General features: G+C 41.9%; 1 protein-coding gene and 1 long non-coding RNA gene across 2 annotated transcripts in view; one reads left to right on the top strand and one right to left on the bottom strand.

Annotated features, from left to right (window-relative positions):
• MID2 (midline 2) overlaps nt 1-1,061 on the top strand; it is a 76,523-nt gene extending 75,462 nt beyond the window's left edge. The window contains exon 11 of the mRNA XM_053472469.1: nt 143-1,061. Within this exon, the coding sequence (XP_053328444.1) occupies nt 143-551 (409 nt within the window). The 3' untranslated portion in view covers nt 552-1,061. The remainder of the gene's footprint in view (nt 1-142) is intronic.
• The window catches only part of LOC128502623 (uncharacterized), a 113,428-nt gene extending 95,059 nt beyond the window's left edge, over nt 1-18,369 (bottom strand). Inside the window, exon 1 of the long non-coding RNA XR_008355156.1 lies at nt 17,904-18,369. This is a non-coding gene — a long non-coding RNA (uncharacterized LOC128502623). The remainder of the gene's footprint in view (nt 1-17,903) is intronic.
• Nucleotides 18,370-20,039: the final 1,670 nt, after the last annotated feature.

A 20,039-nucleotide genomic window follows, 5' to 3' on the forward strand; every position in this document is an offset into this window, starting at 1 on the left:
GCATTTGAGCTAAGAGGGAGCTATGCTATTGGTGCCACCAGAGTGAAGCATTTGCAGGAGAAAGTTGTGGTCAACTATGTCGAAGGCATCACAGTGTCAAAACAGCAAAATGTTTATAAATGTTTATTTTTTTTGTCCTCAGGTATGCAATAGGAATTGCTTATAAGTCTGCCCCAAGGAATGAATGGATTGGAAAGAACACCTCTTCATGGGTCTTCTCTCGTTGCAACAATAACTTTCTCGTGAGACACAATAACAAAGAAATTATTTTGGACGTTCATCCACAGCTTAAGCGCTTAGGTGTTCTTCTTGACTATGACAACAACACATTTTCTTTCTACGATCCAGCCAATTCCCTTCATCTATATACTTTTGAGATCTCTTTTATTCTTCCTGTATGCCCCACCTTCACTATATGGAACAAGTCTTTGATGATCCTCTCAGGACTCCCGGCACCTGATTTTATGGACCCATTCACACCTCAGCAACAAGAGTGTATTGGTAGACTGCAAGAATCGCCATATGTTTCTGGACTAAAGGCTTGTCAATAAATCCCAAGCTAGTATCCTATGGCTCTGTAATAGTAACCTAACACTGTTTGCTAACCTTTAATATAAAGAGGAGGTCCAGGAAGGATCATTTGAATTTAGCACAGTAAGCCAAAAACTATTAAATGCTCCTCCCTCTTACAAGAACTTCTCACCTACCTTAAACTGTAGATATTCTAAAGGTGGATTGTTAAGTCATTTAGCTAAGTATTCAAATTATAGCTATCACAATGATATTTATGTAGGGGTCTCTTGATTCAGCCCAATGTTTGCTAAATATGCTGTATTTCACAAGATACAATGGTTACTTGAGCAAACTACAAAATGTCTTCCAGGAGTAGAAGATTTACTTTATGTATTGAAATATTTAATCTGCCTGACTTGGTTTAAAGATAATGTGCTATGATTAGTATCCAATGTATTGAAGAAATATGAAGGTGATTGTGTTTGTCTTACTGTTTAAATTTGTATTCTTAAAAGCACAAAGTGTATTAAAATGTTGGGCTGAATTGCTTTTAAGAGTTTAATACTAAAATATTTATTTAAAAAAGATTGATATACAAAAGGTTTTTTTTTGTACTAATTGATTGTAAAAAAATATGTAAAATAGTAGACCAAATTGAACTACATAGTGAAAGGTACAAAGGACTGAAGCATAATACAACATTATATCACTGTACACTACAAAAAAAAATAGATCCGCCGAACCTCTTTTTTTTTTTTTTTTTAGAAAAAAAAACAGCTCCCTGTCTATTCTATAGATTTATACTGATGTCAGCATACATAGATCACCTGTATACACATTTATGATATACTGTATATGCTATGCGCTATTTCTTGCAAATAGTTCCATAACATTGTTGTCAAATATATGCATACTCTCATTACTCATTATTAGGCAGATGTTATTGCCAATAACCTCACATATATATTATCCACAAACCAACAATACATCCAGTAGGACTATTCTGGTAAACATTGATAATATCTGTTACACAAAATAGATGAAAATACTCTTGCAGGTATATAGTGGAACATTGGAGTAATATGTGGTGAGACATCGGTACAATATGTTTGAGTTGCTGGGGAATTACTGGACAGACTTAGGTAAGAAAAGAGGAGACCATGAAAGACAACGGGGTTTATTCAATAAAAAGAGTTAGCGGTATACTTGCAGTAGCGTACCTGGGGGGTGCCCCCAGGCCGGCATCGGGTGTGCACACCTCCAGAGACTGACTAGAATGTCCACATCTAGAGGAGCAGGCTCGGTTGGGGAGATCAAAGATCTCCCTCGAACACTCTTAAAATCAGTCAAGGGAGCGTTAGGTCTGTTAATGCAGACCCCCAATCCTGCTCCGTTGCAATGTGTGCAACTGCTGCTGTGCGTCGGGATTTGGTATCTGTCACGTCCTACCCAGGCTGCAGAGCTGCATATCTAACTCTTGTTTCAGTTTCCCTGTTTTGCTTCAATCCAGTCCTGGATTTCTTTTTGCTCTGTTCTGATCTTCCATTCCTTGCTTCTGCTTCAGCTCTTTGCTTCATCTCTGTTTCCTTTATAAGGTGTGCCCCACGCGTGTGTTCTGTTTGTCTCAGTCTGCAGTCTAAAGGCATGTCTCTGTGCTATGTGTTTGGATTTCATGTTTGGTTTGTTTCGTATCTTTGTCAGCAGGGATTAGCGTTAGGACTCACCGTCATTGGAGTACTTTGGCGTAGTGGTGGGCTAAGCATACTATGGCCATAAGATGTGACGGAATCTCCAATAGTTATCAAACAGTCCTAGGCTAGTTTCTGTATTTATGTGTGTCAGTCTGTCCTGTATCCCCGGCAGCGGGGTGTCCTGTCCTGTATCCCCAGCAGCGGGGTGTCCTATCTTATTTCCTGTTGTGCCCTGTATTATGTATATCTTGTCTGGTTATGTTTATTTCTTGTCTTGTTCACTGTTGTGCTCTGTAATAATGTATATCTAGTCTGGTTATGTTTCGTGCCTGGTCTCCCTGTCCCTTGCTTGTTATGTTTCTGCTATATTTCTCTGCTTAGCTTCCATACTCCCAGCCTGCAGCATCCCGCACATGAATCTTGCGTGAAGTCTCATGCCTGTTCCTGGGTGCCTGCAGGATTTCACTTTGTTTCCTTCAGGATTACATCTGCTGCTATGTCAGGGCGCTGGTATGTGGCTGCACAACCCTAGGTGCTCAACACCTGGGTGAGTGTGGTCGCCCTGCAACCAGGCCCTGTCTAACTCCACTACTGCACTGTGACTCCTGCACACAATCTTTGGGCGCGCTGGGTCCTTTCAGTCATCTCTATGGACCCGGTCCGCGACAGTATCATATCTTGGCACACAACACTAAAGCCACACCCACCGCTCACTGCACCGGAAGGACACAGAAGAAGAGCCAAGAGAAAGAAGGAAGAGGAGGAGGAAAAAGTGACAGGGAAAAGGTAGGAAGACATTGAGAGAGAGGGAGGGAAAGAGAGAGGGCGGTAAGAAAGCATTAGTAAGTATGAGAGTGATGGGAGTTATACTGCACTATTGTCAATGTCTTGTTCAGCGTATAGTGGTTGGAGTTATGCTGTGCTCCATCAGTGCCTGGCTCAGTATATATGGGGGAATCCTCTAAAGTAGATCATAACTCCCATCACTTTATACTGAGCCAGACATTACATTATATGAATGTACAGTATTTGCTCAATTATAAGATGACCCCCCAAAATCTGAATATTAATTTAGGGGGGAAAAGCCTGAATATAAGACTACCCTATAGGAAAACCTTTTTACTAGTAAATATTAATTCATGTAAACTATGTGTTCATATTTAATAAAAGCTATGATTGAGAAGAATATTTTTGTTTTTATTTCCTTTTATTTGCCAACCTGCCCCCAGTAATGCACATCTGCCTCCAGGTGTGCCACTCAGCCCCCAGAAACTCAGCCTTATACTCCCCTATATGCCATTCTGCCTCCCTGAAATGTCTTATTCCTTCCTATATGCCACTCTGCCCCATGATATGCCTTTTAACCGCCTATATGCCACTCTGCCTCCAGAAATGCCTTATGCCCTCCTAAATGCCACTGTGCCCCATGATATGCCTTTTAACCCCCTATATGCCACTCTGCCACCATAAATGCCTTATACCCTCCTAAATGCCACTGTGCCCCATGATATGCCTTTTAACCCCCTATATGCTACTCTGCCTCCAGAAATACCACTTTGGCATATAGGGGGTTAAAAGGCATATCATGGGGCAGAGTGGCATTAAAGGGGGGGATATGAGGCATTTCAGGAGGCAGAGTGGCATATAGGGGGTTAAAAGGCATTTCTAGATGCAGAGTGGCATAAAGGGGGTTAAAAAGCATATCATGGGGCACTCTGCCTCCAGAAAAGCCTTTTAACCACATATACATGCCACTCTGCCTCCAGAAGTGCCTTTTAACCCCCTATATACCACTCTGCCCCATGATATGCCAGTGCTTCTGACTCCCTGGTGTCTAGTGGGGGCAGTGGGTGGAGGCCGGCGTTAGTTCCGGCGGCGCTGCTATGACGGAGCACCGGAAAGTCATGTGACGCCGGAAGTGCCAGCAGCAGCGGGGGTTGTCTGCGTCTACTGCAGCGCTGCGCGGGATCTGGATCCTAGTCTTGTAGTCAGACCTCTATTTGAGGTCTGATTATAAGACGACCTCGATTATAAGACGAAGGGTATTTTTAAGAGCATTTGCTCTGAAAAAAACCTTGTCTTATAATTGAGCAAATATGGTATATAGCGCCAGCCGATTCTGTAGCGCTGTTACATTGTCAGTAAAATAAAAAATACGTAAACCAACACAAAAGAAAAAGAGGGCCCTGCTCTTGCAAGCTTACAATCTAGTTGATGGTGGTACAGCATAACTCTGTGTGGGGAGTTGCCACATTCAGGATCCGCCCCAGGTGCCAAATACTCTAGGTACGCCCCTGTATACTTGCGGTAAGACACTTTCGCTTTGATGTTCATTACAAAGGGCCAACACTAAAAAAATTTTCCAGAGTGAAATGCTGAGCTGGCCCAGTGCAATGCATAATTAAATGTGTAAGAAGACCCTTTGATTTAACTATACATTGTATAGGGCCACCCATGTTCTGCCTGCATCAGAAGCTCACTGGGGCTGGACCTTTGTGATGTATAGTGAAGTGAAGGAGCTGAAGCACAACTAACACAAGTATGTTAAAACATATCGAAAGGGGTAAAATATATGTATAACACCTGCATTTTGTGGTAGTGTCTCCTTACTCTATATCTCTCAACAAACGGTAAATTAAAATGGTGTTAAGTAATACAAATTCTGTTCGGGATGTTCTTTGAGAGTTGCAGTACAGACCGATTTTGCAGAGAGACTTATGTTAATTATATATAGGTAAGTGTGGCCTTTGTTTTTGTAATAGTAGATAAGGTTGGTTTAGTGTAAAATAAGTTTTGAAGGTATATTAAGATATAAATCCAACATTTTGAATAAACATGTAAATACCTTCATATCCTTCGTAACAGGACATATATAGCAAGGGTATACAAATACTCGACTGCTGTCTAAGTTTTATATATATATATATATATACATGCTTAGCAGTGTTTACTCAGGCAACTCAATAATAATAATAATAATAACTATGTAAATTCAGATAGCATGGCATTGTTGGTATAGCTTCTGCAATACTATTTATTTTGTGGATGTAAATGGGGTGTATGTTATCCATAAGATTTGTTTTAAAATAGGTATGCATATGCTGGTAACAATTGACCTAACCTATTTCGCCTTTTAGATTAATCACTGACTCAGGTATGGGTAATACAAATGTATAATAGCCTTATCCATACAGATAAAAACAGAACGAAGGTGGGAAGAGAAAAAGAGGAGATAAAACATTGTAGATTTTGTGAAATGTTTTTATGCTATCTATTGGCAATCAATTAACAATTGTTTTTTCTTATCTGTAATGTTAACTGATATTTATTTATTATGTGTAATATTATTTTACTTGACGTGTTTCTTATAAATGAAATTAATAAACCAAATACATTTTAATTGTGTAGGTGTTATTTTCCTTCTTAGTATCAGTAGTGATGTATGATTGTAAGTGTGTGTTATATGATTCAACTTACCTATTTTGGATGTTTTTGCACACAAAAGTGTAGGTTATTTTTTCTATACTGAAAGTTTAGAATGTACAGGAGAAGAAAAACAATCCAGAGCATCTCCATCTTCCCCAAGTCCTTTACATGGTCTCCTTTACATGGATCTGCAAATGAAAAACCGTAGCCCCCTCTAGAATTAACCCTTTCAGTCCCAGGGGTTTTTGGTACCACAAGTCCCGGAACAATTTTGCCATTTTTGCGGTATGTCAGTTCAGCGATTATTCCCTTTTCCTGTGAATAGTGTACCCATGTAAACTATATTGTCAGGAACCGGGTAAGCAGGTCGGGTAGGAGCCCAGTGCCAGGGGATACTTGGGGTGCACGGCAGGAAGCCCTCTGTAGGGGCGCAAGGCAGGAATCCCTCTGGCAGGGCACACAACAGGAAGCCCTCTGGAGGGGCATAACTTATAAAGGAAACAGAAGCTGAAACAAAGAGCAGGACTAGAATAAAAGAATCAGAAGATTAGAACAGAGCATAAGGAAATCCAGGAATGGATTGTAGCAAAAGAGGGGAAAACCAGAGACATGCAGCTCCGCAGCGTGGATGGGGCATGACATATATATTGTTTTTTTCAAAGAGAGATAGAGCTTTCTTTTGATACCATTGTTGATTAGCTGAAAATTTAGTTTGAGAAATTTAGTAAAAACTAGCGAAAATTAGAAAAAAAAAACACCTAATATTTTTTTAATTTTCTCTCTGAATCCTCACAAAATTAGGTAACCTGATGGAAAATTCCCTCCAAGTCTATCAATTCAGGTGTTTTCAGAAAGACCTAAATTATATAGATTTCCATACTTTCCCAGCAAGGTGTACATTATTCATATGCTTATGGCTTAAAGGGTTTGGGGGTTGTGAACGGGGGCAGGAGGGTTATACTGTTTAGATGTTGTGTTAGGGCAATGAGATGTAAGGTTTTTTTTTTGTTTTTTTTTACTATTTTCTTTTTAGATTTTTTTTTATTTTTTTGTGTATTTTTTATATGTTTAAAATAAAAAAAATGGTTAGAGGTCCTCGTAGGGACCTCTTGAACATGTTATTAATGCCAGTGATGTCCCAACCTTATCCCAACCATCCAAGAACAGTTTGGTGACGGAAAATGCCTTTTCCAGCATGATGGCACACCTTGACATAAGGCCAAAGTGATAACTAAGTGGCTTGGGGAACAAAACATTGAAATTTTGGGTCCATGACCAGGAAACTCCCCAGACCTTAATCCCATTGAGAACTTAAGGTCAATCCTCAAAAGGCGGGTGAACAAACAAAAGCCCACAAATTCTGAGAAACTCCAAGCATGTAAGAATGGGCTGCCATCAGTCAGGATGTGGCCCAGACATTAATTGACAGCATGCCAAGGGCGGATTGCAGAGGTCTTGAACTTAATGTAATTGTCAATAAAAGCATTTGACACTTATGAAATACTTGTAATTATACTTCAGTATACCATATAACATCTAAAAAATATATCTAAGAACACTGAAGCAGCAAACTTTGTGAAGACCAATATTTGTGTAATTCTCAAAACGTTTGGCCACGACTGTAGTATTGGCAACATTCAAAACTTTGTACAGAAAAAATAACCTTCACCTTTGTGTGCAAAAGCATCCAAAATAAGTAAGCTGAATCACAGAACATACACCTACAATAATATACGCAGTAACAACTGATACTAAGAAATAAAATTTGCACGATTATAAGACAGGGTTTTATTCAGAGCAAATGCTCTGAAAAATACCCCTCTTTTTATATTCAAGGCTATATTATAATCAGACCTCAAATAGAGGTCTGACTACAAGACTAAGATCCAGATCCCCTGCAGACCTGCAGGGGACCTGGATCCTCCTCTCTGGAAGCCTGTGAACGTGCGCAGACAACCTCCACTGCTATCTGACACTTCCGCCGGGGCTTCTATGACGGAGCATCAGCGTGACGTGACCTTCCGGTGCTCAGTCATAGACAGGGGAAGGCTGGCATCCTAAGGCCTGTGAGGAAAGTCTACTCAAGTGGCCCGTTGGGCCATCGAATCAGTCCACCATCCATGCCCATTGTTTCCTGATTTTCTAATGCATATTGATGTAATGTGATGGAATTGGGAGTATGTCAGTACACAAAAAATAAGTCATCATACACGGGCCACCTGAAGCGACAATTTAGTGCCAATAATCCTTTTCAATAAAATATGCAGATTGAAATAGAGTAAATAACACAAAACATGTGCTTTTCCTCTCACTGATTTCTGGGCCTAGAGAGTTTTGTCCTCTGAAGTTACTACAAATTCAGGAGGTCGCTTTATCTCTGGATAAATAAAAATGAAATAGTTCTATTTATTCCTACAGTAAGTAAAGTGCTAGGAACCGGACAACCAAATACACACACCAGAACAGGCTCTGCCACACCGACACCCAGACACACACACCAGGACAGGCTCTGCCACACTGACACCCAGACACATACAGCAGGACAGGCTCTGCCACACCAACATCTAAACACACACACCAGGATGGGCTCTGCTACTCCGACACCCAAACACACACACCAGGACAGGCTCTGTCACACCGACGCCCAAACACACACACCAGGACAGGCTCTAACACACACAGAGATACCAACACACACACACACACACTAGGACAGGCTCTGCCACACCGACACCCAAACACACACACCAGGACGGGCTCTGTCACAACGACACACCAAACACACACACACAGGACAGGCTCTGCTACACCGACACCCAACCTCACACACTAGGACAGGCTCTGCCACACCGAGACACCAAACACACACCAGGACAGGCTCTGCCATACCGACACCCACACACACACACACGGACAGGCTCTGCCACACATACAATAGGACAGGCTCTGCTATACCTACTCTGAAACACACACACCAAGACAGGCTGTGCCACACCCACACCCAAACACACACACCAGGACAGAGTCTGTTACACCGACACCCAAACACACACATACCAGGACAGGCTCTGCTACACCGACATCCGCATCAGTACGGGTTAATCTACACAAAGCATAAAAAATGCTTTCCACACTGGTTTGTTTTTTTGTGTGTTTCCCCCCTTGTGTATTGATGCCCCAGCCAGCCCCTCCTGTTTGGTTTTAAAGTATCCCCCCACACCCTTGTGTATTGCCATGTGCATGTGTGCCCTAGCCAGCCCTCTTTGTGCATGTATGCCCCAACACCCTTGTGCATTAATTTATGTGATGTTCTCAGCCAGCCCCCCTCCCTTGTGTATTGATGCCCCCTTTTGTACTGGTTAATGTACCCATGTATATTGCCCCCAACCACCCAACCCCTTTTGTGTATTGATTTATGTGATGCCCCAACCACCCTGTTGTGTACTTATACCCCCCAGCCACCCACTTTTTGTATTTTATTGTTGACCCATTGAATATGGGTCCCCTTCCACCTGTCACCAGAAACTGATAAAAGTATGAATTGGTTTAAAGTATACAAACATTAACAGTACATTAGGTGTTTTTGAATGAATTTATAGTAGTTTATGGTGTTTATGCAGCCATTCTCAATGAGAATTATTGTATTTTCAAGAGGCTAGCTTCAATGTATTGAATGATATACAATCTGTAGTGGGTCAGACTCTAATTGGTAAAGTTGTAATTGGTGAAATGTAAATATTTATGCATGAGGTTGTACACAAAAGACGCAATTTTGGTATTGTCATTAAACCGCGGGCCTTTTATAAACGTAAACATGTCCATGGCTAGATCCCGCCATAGATCTTATTGTTGGGCCTGCCCTCGTCTGAGGTCACACTAGAATCCTTGCGATAGTGGACTGTTTCACCAAAATGGTATGCTTTACAACCACAAGGGGGCCAATCCTGTACCATCAAGACTGCAACACTGTTTATAAGGACTGTATACTGTTTAAATGGCATCCAAGACTCCATCACCTCTGACCGTGGTAGATCCTGGAACACTCTTTGTGTTGCTTTGTCACGCATTTGGAGGATGATTGGATTCATCTACTTCCCACAGCCGAGTTCACATACAATAACCAGGTCCAGCACTATATGAGTATAACTATCATTTTACCCAGTGCTCCTGTTCCCAGCAAACTACCTGAAGCCACATCCCGGGTCCAAAAACCTGTTCCTTTAGCCATCTCTGTCGCAACCTAACCAAAGCCTTAAGTCAGATGCAGACATCAGCACCTACCTACAAACAAGGTGTGGCTCTCTACTTCACACCTATGCCTGGCTTGCTCAAACAGCTTGCTATTGGTCCCTTTCCCATACTTCAACTGGTGGTTCTTCCGCTGTCCGTGTCAGGCCCCATTTAGGCTGCGGAGCTGCTTATCTCTAGTTTCCCCTGTCTCGCTACAGTTCCCCTGTCTTGCTACAGTTTCCCTGTCTTGCTACAGTTTCCCTGTCTCGCTACAGTTTCCCTGTCTCGCTACAGTTCCCCCTTTGCTGTAATCAATTCCTGAATTTCCTTGTGCTCTGCCATTTACTTTTAATAATTTGTTTGAGTCCTGCTCTTAGCTTCAGCTGGGTGCCAGGCCTGGCCTTTGGGGTGTGCGACCTGTGATCTCTGCCTGTAAGTTAGGGTTTCCATACATTATTTATTTGATCTATACCTTCAATTCTGAGTTTGCGTGTGAGTTTTCAATTGATCTATAACTGCAATTCTCTGTCTGATCCTGGTCGAGTACTGCTTGACAAATTAACGAGCAGGTCCTCTAAAACCATTTATCAAGCAGTACTCAGCCAGGACTATACAGAGGTTGGAGTTAGTTGGTAAGAGACTCCTATGACCACTACTTCAAATAGTTTATTGACTGTGGGTTATCTCAGCAATGGATTTATTTTTTTATTTTGGCTATATTTTAGTGGGTTATCCATTAAAAGTTAAGTTTTACGATATGATTCCTTTTGTTTTGTTTACATTGTTTTATGGCTTATGGTTTTATTACCACAGGGAATATTTAATATATAGCAACATATTAATGAGCCTAAAAAAAAGGGGGGAAGATGTCAGCAAGTGTGGTGTAAAAGAAATAGCCAAAGAGGGAGGAAAGAATAAAATGGCAGGAAAAATATCTGCAAGGGGCCGAAAGCAGAGAAAAAGGGGGGAAGGGGTTGCTAAAGGCAGGAAATCCAGAAAAGGGACCTTTCTTGTGTAATTGCTCCAAGGTCCAAAGCTCCTTAATCCAGCATTGTGTTCAAGGACAGTGATTTGTAAATTCAACAAACTTTAATGCACACAAATCTAATCTAATAGATGAACACAATCTCACAAAATAAAACACCAAACAGAATGTATTACATGACATTTAATATATTTATGATGCATAATTTAAAATAGAGAAAAAGTACTCCCTTAGGGATTATAAAACAAGCATAAAAAGCTATCAACTCCACAACTGTAATTCTATTATTTTAATGTAGTTTTCCCCAAAGATCCAATAATTTATTTAAAACATCTCATAACCAGATACACCACATGCATCTGTATACATTGTAAGTTAGTTTTTCACAATTGCTAACCAACATTATATGTAATTCACACACTGCCAAAATTAAATACACTCCTCTGATATGAATTGTGTTAGAATTACTTCAAGATCTTTTGTTAGCTTCCTCTCGAGACAGAACAAAAATAACAGAATTTGATGCCTCATACAGCAACCCTGCTGTGTATTATTGATGTCTTACCACACACTCACTTTGTAAGGTTTTTTGTGCATTATATACACGTATTTCTTAGCAGAATTGCTATGTTTCTCAGAGTTGCTGGAACATTTTAACAATTATGTACCATTTACCTGTTCCACCACTATGATGTTTTGAGAAGTCAATGTAAACTCACAGAGTGACCCAAAGTAACATTGTCTCAGCAAGCATACTAACTTTGTAATAAGGGAAGACACATGTATAAAGTAACAGCTAAAAATAATTTTGGTCTGAATTCACAGAGATAATTAAATGTTGTTAAGAGCTAAACTGAGACCTCAAAAATGTTGCTTATTTTCATAGAAAACTAATGAAAGACCAAACGCATGTTTAACACCTTCACAGCCAAAATGCCTTTTTGGGAATTTTTGCCATGTTTGTTTTTCCATGACACAATTACAAATTACAATGATAAATATGTCCATAGGATCATAAAGGGGTTAAGGGTAACTGTTTTAACCCCATCAGTACCAAGGGGTTTTTTTTTTACCCTAAATACCATATTTTTGCCATTTTTATATGTTGGTTTAATCAAGATTCCTCTTGTTTGATGTCCCTACACAAATTATAAAAGTAGGGCTTTCTTTTGAACCCATAGAAAAACCCAAAACAATAATTTATGTGTGCTAAAATATATATATATATATATATATATATATATATATAATATTGTTTTTGCAATTCTGCTTAGAATTTCCTCTATACAGTAGGTACTAGACTTGGGTGCTGGCCAACTCTTCGTGTTCGTCTTCGTGGGGGAAAAAATCTTTGCGAATCATATTTGCGAATATTCGCCCGTTCCTGTGTTTGGTTCAGACGAATATTCGTGTACATTCTTCGTGTTCGTTTTTTGTAAAGGGGTTAATACGGGGTTAACGCAGCACGGACTATGCAGCAACTTTGGTGCCAGGATTTTAAATGTCCGTACGAGCAACTCCATTGGTCGCCTATGACCTGTGATCAATGATGATGGCAGACGAGCCCCCTGCTGGCGACCAATAGAGTCGGTCATACAGACTTTTAAAATCCTGGTGCAGCAACTTGGCCGGCAGAGACCACTGGTCTCCCTGCTCCAACAGTTAAAAGTCTGTTGTCAGGAGCCGGGCTAGATGGTCAGGTAGGAGCCCAGTCGCAGGGGACACGCAGGGCCTGGTCTGTACCCTGTGATGCATTATGACGCAAAGAAACTCACCACAGGCAGAATACTCTGAAATGCTTTGTATTGAAGAAACCAGCAGGACAGGCAAGAACAGGTAGTGAGTTACTTGACAGGAAACCTGATATACGGCAGGGCACGGGGACACACGGCGGGGAGCCCACTTGGCAGGGCATAAGGCAGGAAGCCTACTTGATAGGGCACAAGGCAGGAAGCTCACTTGACAGGGCACAGAGGCAGCTGTGCGTTCGCCTACAGGGTACTGTGTACACACAGGCAGCCTCTAGGGCCTGCCGCAGATATGACAATAAGTTTTGTCTGACAAGGTTGAATCCTGATATCTGTACAAGCGACTTTATTGGTTGTTCGTACAGACTTTAAACTGTTGGAGCAGGGAGACCAGCGGTCTCTGTCGGCCAATTTTCACCAAGTTAACCCCTGATGGCGAACCTACGGATTTCCGCTCCCGTTATCTACGCAGCATTGCAGGGGTTCACGGGAGTAGAAATCCATAGGTTTGCCGTGAGGAGTTAAAAAGGGCGTGCAATCGAACCTATTGGTCGCCTGCAGGGTCCAATTGCGGGCGACTAATAGAGTCGTTTGCACGGCCCCTTAACACCATACATAGTTTTTGTACGTGTTCTAGAGGACCAGATCCATCTCTTACGTACTGTCAAGTTCTGTTCAGGCTGCGGAACTGCTTCTCTTGTTCCCCCTGTCTCACTAGAGTTTCCCCTTTGCTGTAATCCGTTCCTGGATTTCCATATGCTCTGTTCTGTGTTTCTGATTCCTTGATTCCGGTTTTGCTCTTTGCTTCAGCTCTGTTTCCTTTATAAGTCAGCAGTCTAAAGGTATGTCCTCCTTGGTTTTGTGTTTAGATTCAATGTTTAGTTTCAGTTTATTATTAATTCAGTAGGCAGGGTTTAGTGTTAGGACCAACCGAATATTGGAGTACTTTGGCGTAGTGGTGGGCTAAGCATACTATGGCCATCAGATGTGACGGAATCTCCAAGTGTTATTTTATAGTCCTAGGCTAGCCCTGTTTGGTCCTGTGGTATCTGTGTAGTCTTGTAGAGGTAGAGGGATGTCCTGTCCTGAATACCATGTATGTATTGTCTGGCTATGTTTTTTGCTCGGTCTCCCTGTCCCTTGCTCGCTCTGTCTCCCTTGCTTGCTGTGTTTCAGCTGCTACTCTGCTTAGCTTCCATACTCCCAGCCTGCAGCATCCTGCACATGATTCCAGTGCTATGTCTCATGCCTCCTCCAGGATGCTTGCAGGTAATCACTTTGTTTTGTTCTGGACAACATCTGCTGCTGTGTCAGGACCCTGGTATGTGGCTGCACAACCCTAGATGCCCACCTGGGAGAGTGCAGTCGCCCTGCAAAAAGGCCCTGTCCAGCTCCACTACTGTGCAATAACTCCTGAACTCCATCTTTGGGCGCTCTGGGTCATTACAGTCGTCTGTATGGACCCAGGTCCTGACACATACTGTATTTGCTCGATTATAAGATGACCCCCCACAATTTGAATATTAATTTAGGAAAGAGAAAAAAAAGCCTGAATATAAGACTACCTTATAGGAAAAACCTTTTATTAGTAAATATTAATTCACATGTAAACTATTTTTTATATTTATAACATATGAAAAAAATTGTTTTGTTTTTATTTCCTTTCATTTGCCAACCTGCCCCCCAGTTATGCACATCTGACCCCAGGCTTGCCACTCTGCCCCCAGATATGCCTCGTGCCCCCTTATATGCCACTTTGCCCCCAGATATGCCTTATACCTGCCTATATCCCACTCTGCCCCCCAGATATGCCTTTTAATCCCCTATATGCCACTCTAACCCCCCAAAATGCCTTTAACCCCATATATACCACTCTGCCTACAGGAATACCTTATGTCCCCCCCCCATATGCCACTTTGCCCCTCCCCAGGCTTACCAATGCTTCCCAAGACTCGTACTTCAGACTCCCTGGTGTCTAGATGCCCCCAGCGGAAGTGCCAGCAGCAGCGGAGGTTACCAGAGAGGAGGATCCAGGTCCCCTGCAGCGCTGCGGAGGATCTGAATCTTAGTCTTATGGTCAGACCTCTATATAAGGTCTGATTAAAAGACGGCCTCAAATATAAGACGAGTGGTATTTTTCAGAGCTCTTAAAGAAACCTTGTCTTATAAATCAAGCAAATACGGTATTATTGTCAAGCTGAGCATAGAATACCGGAACCCAGGAGCAGAGACTGGACAGCAGAATAGAAATAAAATGCGAATAGCGGTAAATTAGGATTCAAACACAAGGCCAAAGAGTTCAGCAACAGGAACAGTATAATCAGTGGGCAAATCATATTTAGGAGCAAACCAGGTTGAGAACCATCGGCATATGAGACCAGGGGGTAACTAGAAACCACAGGGCCCTGGTGTGGGAATTGTCCCGTGGCCCTCAACATTAACAACTTGTCTTTGCCATCATTGCCCCCAAACAACTTGTCTGTGCCTTCCTAACCCCTTGCCCCTCCTTCCAACACACACTCTGGCTACATATGTAAACACACTTACACGAATTACACACACTTTCATACTCACTTACACATGCATGTACACATTCATTCTAACACACACTCTATCTCAACCCACTTGTACATACATGCTCACACACAAACACCTCAGGGGTGTGGAAATTTTAAAAAAAATCAAAGCTATTAATAAACATATGCCTGGTGTCACTAAATCATTTGCTGTGTGATGCGATACCATGCACCAGGCATATGTATTAACAGCTAAATAATGTTATATTAAAGTTATATTAATAACACTATGTAAGCAGATGTCAACCAGCAGAACAGCACTCCTCATAAAGAGCCCATCATTCTGGAGACTTCCCCTCATGAGTTTTTCCTCACATCCACCAAATTGTGGAAGATCTGCTCCCGGACTACTTCCTCCCCCAAGCTCTGGTTCACGCAGCCAGAACAAACAGGACTACATGTGGGGTTGGACATCGCATTGGATATGAAATGACATCATATCCAGCGCAGCCACAACACAGCATGGGGGAAGAGGCTTCAGTGAAGACCTGCCACTAATTGGAGAATATCCGTGCTGTCTGCAAGGAGGATACACAGGGCCAGATTAAGAGCATTATGGACCTGTTGCTGAGGTTTTGGGTGGGCCTTTTTATAGAAATAAATAAAACAGACAGAATATTAACCCCTTGGCATCCATGTGTATTGGATAAAGATGACATCAGTGACAGGCAACATAGGATAGAAACTTATGTGATGGGATTCGGAGTACATCAGTACACCCAAAAAAAAAGTCATCATACGGGACGCCTTAAGCCACAATTCAGTGCGACTAATTCTTTTTAATAAAATACGCAGATTGAAATAGCGTAAATAACACAATACCTTTACTTATCCTCTTACTAAAGAGTCTGAAGCGACTACAAATTCAGGAGGGTGTAAAAATTAATTAGTTCCATTTATTCCTAAAGTAAGTAAAGTGCCAGGAAACAGATCCCCAAACACACACAACAGGACAGGCTCTGCCACACCGACACCCAAACACACACACCAGGACGGGCTCTGCCACACCGACACCCAAAAACAAACACCAGGACAGGCTCTGCCACACTGTCAGCGTAGAAGGTTTAGGTAATGGATACCCAAAGCAGGAACAATACGTAGGCTGATAATGCAGACATGGGTCAGGGCAGGCGGCAACACTCTCGTAAATGTATACAGGCACGGGTCAGGACAGGCGGCGACAATCTCGTAAATGATAAACAGGCACGGGACAGGCCTGCTAAGATTGCCAAGCTAGGCCAACACTACAGGAGGACAGAACCTCGAATGGTGACTAATTTAGAAAGGTAATGGATATTTACTAATCTGCTGAATTTGCCATTTATTCACCACCAATTTATTTACTCTAAAATCACTGGGGGCCGAATGGGAGGTGACAATGGGGCTGAATGGGGGACAGAGATGACACTGGGGGGCTTGAATGGGGACAGAGATGACACTGAGGGCTGAATGGGGACTGGTTTGACACTGGGGAGGCTGAATCAGGGACAGAGATGACACTGGGGGGGCTGAAAGGGTTGTTGTGGGGGGACACTATTATATTATTTTGCCCAGGGCCCACCAGAGCCCCTTTTAACCCCATGCTAGGCACGTCCTCAGTCCCCATCTTTATGTTTTTTTTGTGATGTGCCTGGAATGTCGTTTGTCGTTAAGAGGTTAATTTGCACTGTTCTATTATCTGGTTGTTTGAGAACATCATAATAGACAAGAGTACTTCAGTGTGATGGTGTTTTACATCCATTTTATTTATTCTTCTGTCTCTTTAATGAAATGAGTTTTCTACTCATGATGAGTTGTGCCCATATTTAAAAAGGGATCAAGATCTCAACCGAGCAATTAAAGGCCAGTAAGCTTAACATCGGTAGTGGGGAAATTATTTGAAGGGTTGCTAAAGGTATATATTTAAGAACATATGTTCATCCAGAATCCAATTAGTACCGTATTTGCTCGATTATAAGACGACCCCCCCAAAATCTGAATATTAATTTATGAAAAAAATAAAAAGCCTGAATATAAGACGACCCTATAGGAAAAAAGTTTACCAGTAAATGTTAATTCATGTAAACTATGTGAACAATTGTTTTTTAACCCCTTAAGGACCGGGCTCATTTTTCGTTTTGTACCCTGTGGGTAAAAAAAACATGGTGAAAAATTGAAAAAAAAGACATTTATGACTTTTATTTGAAAAATCTTTTACTCACCTAAAAAAGCAAGTAAAAAAACTAGCTAAATAGATTCTGCTACTTGTCCTGAGTTTAGAAATACCCAATGTTTTTATGTTTTTTTGCTGTTTTTTTGTAAGTTATAGGGCAATAAATACAAGCAGCGTTTTATGATTTCCAAATCTTTTTTAACAAATCTGGTCATTCTGCCTCCATCTCCTCTTTGGAATATCTTTGAAGCGGGTTAACTCAATTTAACCCATTCAAACCATATATTTTTGAAAAATAGACACCCCAGGATATTCCAAATGCTGTTATTTTAACACTTTCTATGCACCAATTATAGAACTACACTTTGTCAAACTCTGTAATAGTCATTTTTTTTATTTTTTTTTCACACAAATTGTACTTTAGTTATAGATATACAGGTTCTGGTATATGTCACTGTCAAACAACACCCCAATATGTGAGTGCAGTGATACCCGACATGCATGGGTTTGTCGTGTTGTTTGAGATTTAAAATGCCACATTTGGGAAGTGCGCTTTTTTTGTCCATTTTGGTCAGTCTGTACCTATGCCCTATCTTTGAGCTCAGCCACTCCAATTTACCCCATCAGCCATTTTTTTTATATATTAGACACCCCTTGGGTATTTAAAGTGCTTTTATTTTAACTCTTTGTTGAGATTTTTGAGAAATTTTAGCACTTGCTCAAAATAATAAACTTTATTTTTTTATTTTATTTTTTTAATACTTTTTTATATTTTTTTTTTTACACATTTTGCAATGTACTGGATGGTTCATCTAGTGACATCACTGCATAATTATTTGTAAATGTTAGCACATTTTTTTTTTATTTTTTTTTCCATTTTTTATTTTTTTTGAATATTTTACTAATCACATAGTGATTAGAAAGCTGGGTTCCATTGACTTGCTTGGTTGAATGCAGTACCTGTATTCAACCTGCAAGTGGAGCCAGAGTTCTCTAGAGGGTCTGGAGACCGTCTAGCGAATTCTTTCGTCTTTATTGTTTTTTTTCCCGGGCCGCCGCCATCTTGCTGATGGCGAAGAACGCCGGCAGCTCCGGAGAGCGGTCACAGCCCATCCAAAGGTAAGTGTTTGGTGTCGCTGGATGCCTCCTGATTGAGGCATTCCAGCGACACCATTTAAGTTTAGGAGGCGATCGTTGATCGCCTCCTAAACGCTTTTAAAACGGGCGTGACATGGCCCCCGATGCCGATCTCGGCGCTACTGAATGCCTCGACATCGAGGCATTACCGTAACGCCGTTTCAGCGAAGAAAGTGATCGTTGATCACTTTCTAAGCTTATTTAATTTTATGACGGTTCAGGACCGTCAAAGGTCATTTAGTGACCTTCTTGTCATGACGGTCCTGAACCGGCAAAGGTCGCGAAGGGGTTAATAAAAGCTACGATTGAGAAAAAAAAATTGTTTTTATTTCCTTTTTTTTCAACCTGCCCCCTCCAGTTATGCACATCTGCCCCCAGGCTTGCCACTCTGCCCCAGGAATGCCTTATACCCCATATATGCCACTGTGCCCCATGATACGCCTTTTAACCCTTTAAATGCCACTGTGCCCCATGATATGCCTTTCAACCCTCTATATACCACTGTGCCCCATGATATGCCTTTTGACCCCCTATGTGCCACTCTGTCTCCAGAAATGCCTTATACCCCTACATGCCACTCTGGCATTTAGGGGGTTAAAAGGCATATTATGGGGCAGAGTGGCATATAGGGAGGTATGGGGCATTTCTGGAGGCAGTGTGGCATTAAGGGGGTTAAAAGGCATTTCACAGAGCACTCTGCCTCCAGAAATGCCTTATGCCCCCCATTTAACACTCCCTCTCCCTCCTCCAAACTTACCAGTGCTTCAGAGTCCCCCGGTGCTTAGTCCAGGCAGAGTGTGGAGCTCTACGCGATTCGCGTAGACAACTTCCGCTCTACGCGAATCGCGTAGACAACTTCCGCTCTACGCGAATCGCGTATAGCTCTACATGCTGCCCGGACTAAGTACCGCGGACTCAGAAGCACCGGTAAGTTGGGGCATAACACAGAAGAATCCAGGTCCCCTGCATCGGAGTCCCCGGTGTTTAGTCAGGGAAGCGTGTAGAACTCTACGCGATTCGCGTAGACAACTTCCGCTCTACGCGAATCGCGTAGAGCTCTACACGCTGCCCGGACTAAGCACCGGGGAGTCAGAAGCACCGGTAAGTTGGGGGGGCATAACACAGGAGGATCCAGGTCCCCCTACATCGCTGCAGGGGATCTGGAGATCTGGATCTTAGCCTCATAGTCAGACCTATTTGAGGTCTCATTATAAGACGTCCCCGATTATAAGACGAGGGGTATTTTTCAGAGCATCTGGAAAAAACTCGTCTTATAATCGAGCAAATACGGTATAAGTCAACGTGGATTTGTGAAAGACAGGTCTTGTCAAACCAACTTATTAGCATTCTATGAAGAAGTCAGTAAAAATACAGATCTGGGTGTGGCCATAGATGTGATTTATCTGGACTTTGCTAAGGCATTTGATACGGTTCCACATAAAAGGTTACTATACAAATTAACAGAAATAGGCTTAGGGGCAAATGATAGAATGCAGAGAGTTGTTGTGAATGGATGTTTCTCTGACTGTACACATGTATTAAGTGGAGTACCTCAGGGGTCTGTCCTGGGCCCTCTTCTTT

Source organism: Spea bombifrons, chromosome 8 (genome assembly GCF_027358695.1).
Source record: "Spea bombifrons isolate aSpeBom1 chromosome 8, aSpeBom1.2.pri, whole genome shotgun sequence".
Taxonomy (NCBI): Eukaryota; Metazoa; Chordata; class Amphibia; order Anura; family Pelobatidae; genus Spea; species Spea bombifrons.